The sequence below is a fragment of the Xiphophorus couchianus genome, chromosome 1 (genome assembly GCF_001444195.1).
Source record: "Xiphophorus couchianus chromosome 1, X_couchianus-1.0, whole genome shotgun sequence".
NCBI lineage: Eukaryota > Metazoa > Chordata > Actinopteri > Cyprinodontiformes > Poeciliidae > Xiphophorus > Xiphophorus couchianus.
In genome coordinates, this window is record NC_040228.1 from 4302716 (window position 1) to 4314400 (window position 11685).

Below are 11685 nucleotides of genomic sequence, written 5' to 3' on the forward strand. Positions count from 1 at the left end.
GAGTACATAGAAGGACGCCCGCTGCCGGAGAGTTCAGGTAACTGCTGCGGGGTTGTTTACCCCGTTGAGTCCAACACAGACGCAACATAAACAGTCGAAGAAGAAAGACGGGATGGATTATCTTTTAGCAGATATTTGCTTAATTGGCCAAGCTGACTGACAAACCAATCAGGAGTTTTAATGAGATGATTTTTAGGAGGACCTTACAACGAGATAATTTATGCTAATAAGGTAGATGTCACTTCCGCTCCTTTTATTTGCGCCATTTTGGATTGGGCAGTTTGCGGGTTTGCTGTGTATTGTCCGTCAGACGAGAATGGGCAAAGCAATTCTCACTACCGGGGAAGTATAGGCACAGTTAAAGGTGAATTTCTATTTCGGGAGTGAAACGGCCAACATGTGTCCGCCCTCGGCGCTCCGCGGAACGGCCCCATTGGTTGTCCGGTGAAGCTCGGAGCGCTCTCCGTTTCCGCTCTTTGGCCAGAGGAGACAGGGTAGCCGCCGCTTGGTAAGGGACCGTCGGGCTCGGGGAGGGAAGACCGACGGCCGATGATCCTCCTCAGAAGACACCTGGGAGGACGCAGCTGTGCGCGCTAGAGTGTGAAGACACGGCCTCGGTCAGCCTGAGGTGACGCGGTTCGCTCAGACGGGAGTCCTGGATGTGAAAGCAGGTAAACCTGGGTGTCATAACGCCGGGAGAGCACCGCAAATAGCTGGCCGTTAACCGCGCTCTACCTGCGGGGATGTGATGTGAAGGGTGGCGGTGGGACGCTGGCTATTGTGTGTGCGTGTTTTTTTTGTTGTTGTTTTTGTTGTTGTTGTTGTGTTTTTTGTGTGTGTGTTTGGGAGGCTCATCGCAACTCGAATGCCCGTTAGCTTGTTTGTAATAGATTAGTCGGGTTGAAGCAAGGCGTTGAATTGTGAAGAATTAGTTTTAAACAGCCCATGTTGTTGGGAGCTAGCTTAGCATGCTAGCTGAGCGCGGTGTGCCCCCTATTCTTTGTCAGCTGCAGCAGCAGCAGCAGCTTCTTGCCCATCTCGATCTTACCAGATGTTTTATTGTTTTAAAAAAATGACCAAAAACAAACAAAAAAAAGCGTCCGAGCCGTACCGATTTAAACTGTTTGTTTTTGAACACTCGATCTGTTATTGACCACAATAGTTGTTTGCGTTTGAGCCCCTTCGGATGTGATCAGAGTTCAGCCAGGTGACAGTGGGGCTGTACTGACGCCGGGTGTTGGATTGGGACGGGGGTGATGAGCCTAAAAACAAACCCTCACCTTCATCAGAATATACATTAGACAGGTTTGCAGCCATGTGGTAAATCCCAATCTCGCATTAACGTGGATGTTGTGAGAAGTGCCTCCTCCTTCCTTAATTAAGCATCCGAGACATTGAGGAAGTGCAAACCTGATCTACGTGGACCAGGTGATCACATCCTGGGAGTTTAATGCCATGAAGGCCAATGTTTCTTTCCCCTCTAGCTCCACCGCAGAACGGGAAGCCTGTTTTCCTCCAGCAGCCTCCTCCTGTGTTTCCTCTTCCTTCTCTCCTCTCCTACCCCCTTCTCTCCTTGGCTCTCCCTCCCTCTCATCTATCTCGCCCTCTTCCCTTTTCTGTCCCCTCCACCCTCCCTTTCCTCTCTGCCAGTCTCTCTGACCTCCCTGCCTCCCCCTTTTCCTCTCATCTCTCCCCTTTGCAAGCTTTCCACACCCCTCCTCCTCTTGCTCATCCTCTCTCCCCCAACTCACCCTCCCTCGTTCCAAGTCTCTCTCCCTCTCACTCCTTCTGTCCCTCCTCTTCCTCCCATCCAACATCTCTCCCTCCCATCCCCCCAACCCTCTTCTGCTGCAGACATATTGTAGGGGCTGCTGCTAACTCAATAGGAGGCGCCATTCTGTGGCGGTGCTGCGAGGAAGGGAGGAAAAAAGGGGGCCAGGCAGAGTGTAAGGGAGGCTTACATAATGGGAGTCCTCTGCAGCGCCATCTAACATCAGAGGGAGGGATGAAGGATTAAAAAAATAAATAAAAATCAGGGAGGCAGAGCAGGTAGAGGTCTGTGTCTAGTACCTGGAGCTGTTTTGTGGGGGGACGTTAGCTGGAGGGGGCCCATGTGTTCACTGTAATTGTTTGGCGTCACATTGCTTTGATATTGTGAAGAAGGTGACCTTTGACCCTTGCTGCACAAGAGTTTTGATTTGAAAAGAGGATCTAATAAGTGGGCTGCAGAGATTTAAAGTGCTATCACGATATTTTGTGTTACTATGGTGATAACGACAAAAGTGAAAAACGTAAACATTTGTCATATGGTTCTGTAGGACACCGGTCACATGAATATGTGTGATTTGCTTCACTAACCTGCACACAGTAAGTTCAAAAATTCAAAATTCTTTGATATTTTGTATGCTGGGACAAGCAAAATCCCCAAAACCCTGCTTTTCGGGGATCAATAAAGTATCTTGTATAATAGGGTTTTCTATATGGTTAAAAAAAAACACCTGATAAATATTGGCCAATATCAATAATTATTGATTAGTTTTTTTGTTGTGAAAATCTGAATTAATATCAAACCGCTGACATGATCTGTCCCCTTTTGTCCAATTTTCTCTGGGGGCAGAACTTTTTGAAAGATCAATTAAAAATCATAAGCAGAGTTTAATTCGCTCCTTCATAGGTCTCTTATTAATTAATAAGATCCCTGTTAAATTAATAGGAGTTTCTATTAATTTAAGAGGAGCCCAGTGAAGCACAGATGTGTTTGGCATTGAGGATGCACCCACACAAATGTTTGGGCCGATACTGATTAATTCCGATGTGGCGGTAACGTGCCGGTTACCAAGAGAAACCATCTTTGGGAACATGAATGGGTTCCTGTCTGTACCATGTTTGTAGCCGGGTGAGCCATGTTAGAACCCGATGTTTGTTTCCGCAGTTCAGAACTGTTCTCATACAGCGTAACACCTGCGAAAGCTTGCGAAATGTTTTTCTTGTTTGGACGATGTTCAGATCTGGCTTTGGATTCGTCGTACTGAGCCGTGTGACGCCGCCCCATTTGGGGGTTCAAAGAGTCGCCCTCACCATGATCATCAGTGGGTAGAAGGTGTTTTTGATTCCTTTTGATTCACGTCAATCTCAGCGTGAAACAAACAAACGAAGAATCTGTCTTATCTAAACCAAAGCAAACATTTCTGAAGAAATGCACAGCTCCTGGTCAAAACCAACCAATCAGAGCCAGGAGGAGGGGTTTAATGCTGTCAATCAACCTAGGGTACATGCTGCTATACGTACCAGCCTAGAAAGGACTTGCTGTTCCAGGAACACCGTTCATAAGCTGTCATCCGTGGCCATGCTAAATAGGCTTAGCATTCCTGGTAGACTCTATCAGGAAGAAGCAGTTTTTTGTATACATTTAGCAGGGCTGCCGGGAGATTGGTCAGCATCTGTAGTTCAGTAATACTCAGACGTTCTGAGTCATTCCTCGTTTTTTTAATTCTGCTCATAAGAAGCTAAAGATTAGCGTAAACTTTAATGTGGTTCTCTGAACAATTCAGAAGTTTTTCTTTGTACACTGAAGGATCTATTATGTAGAAGCTTTAGAAATGAAGATCTGAAACCAGACGATCATTAAAGCATGTTAGGCCTTCAATTCCATCTCCAGAAAATGAACAGTAAATGAAAGTGATGTCTTTAAATAGGCAGGAAAAGAATCCACACACACACACACACACGCCCAGAGAGATGCATCATCCTTCAGTTCACCTGCTACCTTATGTAAACCTTTTTAAGCTAACAGTTCTTTACATATACTGTTGCATACATATACTGTATGCCTGTCAAATAGTATAACGTTTAGATTTTTTTCTGTTATTTACCAAAGAACTTAAAATAGCTTGTCTGTGTAACAGGTCACCTGCAGCGCTCAAAGTCCAACTAGAAGTTTTCTTTTTTGTTTTTTTCACCAAAACCATCTCTTTGCTTGACCAGCGTTTCTAATTGAGTCAGTGGTAAGTGAATTAATAAAGAAATATTTGCAAAAACTGTTTTGGCAAAAGAATAGAATAAGTGGAATAACAGAATAACTACACACGTTCAGAGAATAACAGCACATTTGAGAAACCTAGAAAATCAGTAAAAAAAGATTGCAGGAAGCTGTTGTTCATGTGAAGAAGGGAAAATTCTGGACTTTTGAACACTACAGTCTCACCTGTGTGATGAACAAACAGGACATCAGGAATTCTGAATTGCATCTAGTCAATTGAGATGATAAATTTAGGAATTTTTCAGAAATGTTCATTTTTCTCAGTGCTTTGTCTCCATGGAGACCGATGCTCTTAACACAACCTGCTCTGAAGTTAGTTTGGTTTCTCTGCAATGCCATTCTCTTATGTACCTGACATGCCAACAGCAGCGTGTAGAGTATTCTGAAATATTACGTCGTGTGTAAGGAGTTGGGACTGGAACTTCTACTGATGCCTTTCAAGCCTCTGGAGCGCCTTCATTCACCGAATCATGCAAAACAAAATGTCAGACTGGCTCACCTGGAGGCTGAAAAGATGGCTGTATAAAATAACGACTTGTAATCAAGCACAACAAACATCCACTTGCTAAAAGGTTGTTAAATGTTGCTCATCTTACAAGGCAATTTCAGCAGAACGATGCGTTTGGTCCAATATAAATTCACTTTTTACATCAGACTGTCTGGCTAGAGGTTAGTCATATGTACATAGCGTTTTCTCATATTTTGCAATATTATTGTGATAACAATAAAACCTATTGCTTTGTTTTTATGTAATTATATGGCTGTGACTGTGTCAAATAATGCTCTTAAAAAACATTCCCATTGGTTATTCGCTTCTTTTAGGACACAAAAACATGTGATTTGTGTCAATAAACTGCACATGATAACTGTACTTTCAAGTGCATTAGTATTTATTGATGCTTTCATTGAACAAACAGTGGAGAAAATGGTAAAATGATCAGTCTTGACAATAAAAGCAGCTTTGAGGTTTTAAACATCATTAATAAGTGACAACAATAAATCAAAATGCTTATAAGAAATGTGTCATGATAAATAGGCCTGTCACAATAACACGATAAATTGGACAATAAATTGCTCCAGAAGTTCTTGGCGTAAATGATAATGTTGTTTTGAGACCATTTCCGAGTAATACAATGGTAATGGCATAGCAACGCAAAAACATATTCTGAAAGATCAATAACTAGTGAGCATTTAAAACTGGAACTGGAAGACATCTTAAATATCCAAAATGAATAAAACAACTGAAATAACAAACCAGATTAATTATGAAGTTTTAAATATACCAAATTGTCGTTCAACATAAAGCCGGCTAGTTGAGACCAACAAGCTGGGGAAAGAGAGAAAAGAGAAATGATAAAGCCTGCAATAGAAATAGTTGGGCTTGTTTTGATTTATCATGCGATTAATTGATTTATTGCTTATCGCGACAGGCCTAGCGATGAACAACACGATAAATGTCCACACTTATTGAAGACATGTTGTGTTTGTTCGCCCCCTCTGTTCAGGCGGGCAGAATGTTCCAGCTCCCAGTCAATAACCTCACCAGCCTACGGAAAGCCAGGAGAAATGTCAAGAAAGTCCTGGGAGATATCGGCCTGGAGTTCTGCAGAGATCACCTACAGGTGAGCATGCTCCACTGTTAATAATTAACCTTTTCCTTCATGGCTATATCTACAGTAGATTGCAGTAGTCCTTTTATAAATTACCACATGACGTTTTTTTTTTTTTTGGCGTGGGGGGTAGCATTCATAATATGGCATATTGAGTTTTATGCACTCAAGAATTGAGATTTCTGTGCATGAAGTAAGGCTTCTGCTGCAGAGCTTCTGGCACTGCAGCATGAATTAAGATGATGTATCCTCATTTGAATCTACAAACCAGCACACACTGCGCTGTGATTACCCACAATGACTCTGTATTCCCATTCTAATTATGTTTCACTTAATGTATAAAAGAGAAAAAAGATGCTCTCTGCATTCGATAATTCATCAATCTTTTATTTCATTAAAGCTGGAGGATTTACACTTCCTACATGCTACTACTTTATATATATATATATATGTATGTAAATAATTTGTCTCATTGTAACTGAAAACTTTAGTATAAGCCTGACAGCTGATGGTCTAAATTAGTGCACGGTTGTGAAGTGGAAGGAAAATGATGATGGTTTTCAAAATGTCCAAAAGATGAATCTGAAAAGTGTGGCACACATGTCAATTCAACCTCTTTTGCGCTAAAGCAACTAAATTAAATCCAGTCCATCCATGTGCGATTTAATCTTACTGTAACTCCAGCTGTTCTGTAAAAGCCTCAAAGGTTTGTTACAGAATAATAATGAGCCATCAGCAGTAGATGGAAAGAATGGAGCGAAATGCCGCTGTTGTGACTTTTACAGCAGTGATGGGTTATAAACAGTATCCCAAGCAAGGAGAGTGTTATGAAGACATGATCACCATAGTAATTTTCAGGGGTGCACCAATAAATCCGCTATGATTTCCTTAATTTTGGGAGATTGGATGATGCTTGCATATGAAGCCTATCTTATTTATCTCGGTAAAGGTTTGAGAATCAACTGCTAGCCTCGAGAGGCCTAACTGACACATCGGGTCACACGGTCAACAATAGTCACCCAATATTGCCAATATACTTAGCAACTTTGTTGTTATATTTAGCGACTTTTCGGTCACTGTAACTATTGTATCCTGCCATCTGTTGCTTAAAAGCAGGCCCTTTGGATTGAGATGTGTAGCACACACGGATGATATATTGTTCAGATCTTCTATGAATATGTATTACTCTGTCTTTTATTTGTTAGGACTATAAAGATTTTAACCCTCCTGAGGTGTATATTAAGCACACAACCTGGGAAGATGTGTGCATGTGGGAACCATCCCATACCAAAGTCCAGGTGGGTGATTCATTCAAATGAAACATGTAATTGTTTTGCCATATGTGGCTTCAATACTGTGATTTTTCATTTCTTCTTTCAATTAATTGTTGTTTTTTTTTTACTTCTTATCTGTGTCTCCAGGACTACAGATCCAAACCTTTTTGCTGCTCTGGCTGCTTATTTTCATCCAAGTATTTCTCAGCATACAAGAGCCACTTCCGCAACGTCCACAGCGAGGACTTTGAGAACAACATTCTGCTCAATTGTCCCTACTGCACTTTCAATGGCAACAAGAAGACCCTGGAAACGCACATTAAACTCTTCCACATGCCTAATAACAGCGTGCGGCAGGGGCCCGGTGCCGTGGCAGCGGCGGGAGCTGGCGGGATCATGACGAAGGACGGCTTGCTGAAGAGGACGGTGGATAACGTGGAACAGGCGGTGTACTACTGCAAGAAGTGCACCTACAGGGACCCTTTGTACAATGTGGTGCGAAAGCACATCTACCGGGAACACTTTCAACAAGTGGCCCATCCTTACATCGTAAAGCCAGGAGAGAAAACAAACAGTCAGAATGGTGGCACAGCGGAGAGCAACACCACGCACGGTGGTAACGCAAACCAAATTCGCTGCAAGAAGTGTCTGTTTGTTCCGCGGACCTACGAAGCGCTGGTCCAACACGTCATCGAGGACCACGAGAGGATCGGCTATCAGGTCACAGCCATGATCGGCCACACCAGTGTGATAGTCCCTCGACCAAAAGCACTCGTTATGTTCCCGGCCAAAACTCAAGGAGACAAGACGATTATCGGGATGGGCCCCAAAGGAGCAGTGTTGGCCACGCCGCGGTCTTCTGCGTCCCAGCAGCTTAGTCGAGCCGCTGCTGCTGCTGTCGCAGCATCGAAGGCTGCCTTTAACTCCCACAGTTTTCTAACTGGACTAAAACATGAGCCTTTGGGGTTAAAGGCAAGCAGCGTGCAGCCGTTCTCTCTCGGTAACCACCACATTAGAGGAACTCTGCCGGGAAACGCTCAGGTGTCTGTGCCTCAGCAGTCGCATGCAGCAAAGCAGCTCATCTCCGTCACTAATCTGCGGAGCCCGCTGGTGGCTGGCGCTTCTTCCTCCCTCAAATCCAACCCGTTGGGCTCGCGTGTTCAGGCGGCTGCCACCACAGTAGCGGCTGTCACAGCAAAGAAAGGTGGCTCCTCGGTTCTCGGCACGTCCTACACCCAGAAGTGGAAGATCTGCACCATCTGCAACGAGCTGTTCCCAGAGAACGTCTACAGTGCTCACTTCGAGAAGGAGCACAAAGCAGAGAAGGTGCCTGCTGTGGCCAACTACATCATGAAGATTCACAACTTCACCAGCAAGTGTCTGTACTGCAACCGCTATCTCCCCAGTGACACGCTGTTGAACCACATGCTAATCCATGGCCTGTCCTGCCCGTACTGTCGGGCGACGTTCAACGACGTGGAGAAGATGGTTGCCCACATGCGGCTGTCGCACCCTGAGGAAAAGGTCGGACCTCGCACCGACTCTCCACTGACTTTTGACCTCACTCTGCAGCAGGGAAACCCCAAAAACGTTCAGTTGATTGTCACTACATATAACATGAGGGATGCACCCGAAGAGTCAGTTGCATTTCACGCCCAGAACAGCACCTCCTCCATCTCGTCAAACCTCTCTGCTTCTCTTCTAGGGGGGAAGAGGTTGATGCCTCAGCAGCCATCTAAAACATCATCGGGCCTCTCAGACATTCTTCAAATCAAGAGCGCACCGCAAGCTTCAGTTCCTTACAAGAGAGACGTTGGAAAGACTCTGTGCCCTCTCTGCTTCTCCATCCTCAAGGGCCCAATCTCAGATTCGTTGGCCCACCATTTAAGAGAGCGGCACCAGGTGATTCAGACCGTTCATCCTGTAGAAAAGAAGCTGACCTATAAATGCATCCACTGCTTGGGGGTTTATACAAGTAACATGACTGCATCTACTATCACGCTCCACTTAGTACACTGTCGAGGTGTGGGGAAGTCGCAGAACGGACAGGACACCAGGGTCACCCAGTCTTCTCGCGTCAGCCAGTCTCAGAGCAGCGCACTGAAACGGCCTGGCTTTGATAGCTCTGACACCAGCGCACCGAAGCGAAGGAGGCCGGGACCTCCTGGACAAAGGGCTCACCCTGGGGACCTCAATGGTCCGTCTTACTTTGAAGAAAATCCAAACGAACCTGTAGTCCTTGCTCTTGACCCCAAAGGTCAGGAAAGTAAGTCGTACGAGTCCAGGAAAGAGTTTCTGACGCAATATTTCAATCGTGCGCCATACCCTACCCAACGAGAGGTGGACAAGCTGGCATCTAGTCTTTGGCTGTGGAGGTCGGACGTCTCTGGACATTTTGTCGGCACAAGGAGAAAGTGCGTACAGGAGTGTGAAAGCCAGCGGCCCAGTGTGTTGCTGGGATTCAGCATGCACGACCTCAGCAAGCTTCGCCACGACCTGGAATTTGACGCGGATGCCGCTTACGAAGGCAAACACGGCAAGCAGCGGACTTCCAGGACACGCATGGGGGTATCAGAACAGGCTCTACAGAGACACAGGGAACACGTGGCTGCCAACGGTGGAGTTGAGCAGCCGCAGGAGGGAGAGTTGGCGGGGAAGGAGGAAGGTTTGCTTCCCAAACCAAGTACTGTCGGCAGAGACCAAACCAAGACAATCAGCAGCACCTTACCACAGAAAATGCCTCTAGACCTCTCTGAGCCCATCTCCATAGACTCTGAAAGTGATGAGGAAGAGCAGCAGAGGAAGGACAAGAAACCAGGGGCAGCAGCACATATCCATGGTAACCAGCAGTTTACTGGCTCTAAAGAGAGACTGGAGACAAGGACAGACATCAAAACGGTTTCAGATCTGGACGACATGTCTGACGACGACGACGATGACGACGACGACGAGGATGACGAAGATGACGAAGATGATGAAGGGGGACATGTAGAGAATGGTTTTGGCACTACTGAGAACTCAGGAAGAGACAGTCTGCCCATTATTATCCCCAAGTTTGTCCCATCGTCCGCTAGAAACCAGAGAGATGGAGCCCAACTGGGCAAACAGCAGTCCTGACTGCATCAGTCAGTCTGAGAAGATCACACCAATAAATCTGCCTCACCTGAATTAAATGACAGCTGCACTGGATTACAGGGGTGAAGCAAAAGGGACAAATAAATAAATTTTAAAAAGCCATCTATTGATGTTAGAAAGCAGAACTAAGCAAGCAGTTAAAATATACAGGAGACGAGCAAAGATGGGAAAGTTACACCAAACAAAAATGGGAAGTTTTTGCCTTCTATATTCTTTATTTCTTTGAGATAAAAGAGTTATTAACATTGCTTTAGCCACTGAGCTCCTCAGTATTCCTGAAGCGATGTTTGGGGGTAAAACCTTTAGAAACTGACCATATAATTCACCATTTTTCATGCAGGTATACTAAGATAGATAGTGTAAATTTGTACAGTCTTTTAAACATGTTTGAACAGACATCGCTGTACATGTATCCTTAAATATCACCTGTGTGTACGGTAGCCTCATGTTCTCCATTGCTATGCTTAAAAACTAGGTGTTGCTTTTGTGGATTGGTATTTTCATGCTTATTTTTTAACTAAATTAGTTTTGTTTCGCCAAATAAATATATATAAATATAAATGAACGGAACATTTTCTTTTATTGTAACTCTTATTTTATTTTTTAATTATTTGGCAACATTGCTCTTTATATTTCTGTTGACATAAAGGATCATTTTATCCATTTTTGGCATCTATTGCTCATTATCTTTGACTATACTGTGCTTGTTTTTTAAAAATGTACCCACAAGACTGGAAAGTAACCGGGATACTGGCAAGAAAGCTTCTGGTTTTGCTTCCAAAGGACATTATTGTGTTCACCATGTGTTCTCTGAATTGTGTGTATTTTATTTTTGTTTATTTTATTTTTCACCTAAGCATTTATGAACAATAAAGTGCTGTAATTGTGACTTTTTACAGGGCCGGATGCTTTACCACATGCTTGGTCTAAGAAATGACTTGTGCTTGGTGTACATCTTTTAACATTTTCCTGGAAATTGGAGCTAAAATAAGTCTGGAAAGTTGCAAAATTCAGATTAGTGGAATATAGCTCAGGGGTGACCAAGTCCAGTTGGTGAGAGGTTCCATCCTGCAGCTTTCAGATGCAGAAATAGCAGCTGGGATGACCATAGAAAAAAAATTGTTTTTGATTCTTTGTAGATTTGAATCATTCCTCTGTTTGAAACAACCAGTTTTAAAGTATCTTTTCTTCCAGTAAGTTTAGGATGCCATTCAGTATGCTGAGGTTTTCAGGGCCGTAGAAGAAATTGTCCCACAGCATCAGGTCCCTCACTGTGGTAAACAGTGGGCTTGATATTTCAACCAACAATACGATGACTGACGATATACTAACATTTCTAAGCCGATAACATTTTGCCAATAGTGTAATAAGTTACTATGTTGGCCAGTTATTGCTGTAGCAATAACCAAGAAAAGGGAAAAAATATATAATTAAATATACTGTATATATATTATATCCAACATAAGATGGATATATATATATATGTCTAGCTTATATATATGTTTATATATATATATATATATATTATATGTCTAGCTTAAAAGTTGAAAGGTTTGAAAATATTTTAAGAATAGGTAAATTTTAAGTATTTCGCTATTATGCAAATTCACATGCCGAAACCGGAAGT

General features: G+C 43.6%; 1 protein-coding gene across 2 annotated transcripts; it reads left to right on the forward strand.

Moving 5' to 3' along the window:
• The first annotated feature begins 238 nt into the window (after window positions 1–238).
• adnpb (activity-dependent neuroprotector homeobox b) lies at window positions 239–10954 on the forward strand. 2 transcript variants are annotated; one of them, XM_028011236.1, is made up of 4 exons: window positions 239–671; window positions 5545–5661; window positions 6855–6947; window positions 7071–10954. In XM_028011236.1, the coding sequence occupies exons 2-4, from the start codon at window positions 5554–5556 to the stop codon at window positions 10038–10040; spliced, it is 3171 nt and encodes a 1056-aa protein (XP_027867037.1). In that variant the 5' UTR covers window positions 239–671; window positions 5545–5553; the 3' UTR covers window positions 10041–10954. The 2 variants fall into 2 exon arrangements, with proteins under 2 accessions (XP_027867037.1, XP_027867112.1); XM_028011311.1 differs by lacking the exon at window positions 239–671 and adding an exon at window positions 2317–2367.
• The last annotated feature ends 731 nt before the right edge of the window (window positions 10955–11685 follow it).

What these genes read in the sequence shown, in the direction of transcription:
- adnpb (XM_028011236.1), top strand. Translation starts at nt 5,554, where the DNA reads ATGTTCCAGCTCCCAGTCAATAACCTCACCAGCCTACGGAAAGCCAGG. An exon ending in TCTGCAGAGATCACCTACAG is followed by an intron (nt 5,662 to 6,854) that starts GTGAGCATGCTC and finishes TTTATTTGTTAG; the next exon opens with GACTATAAAGATTTTAACCC. An exon ending in CATCCCATACCAAAGTCCAG is followed by an intron (nt 6,948 to 7,070) that starts GTGGGTGATTCA and finishes CTGTGTCTCCAG; the next exon opens with GACTACAGATCCAAACCTTT.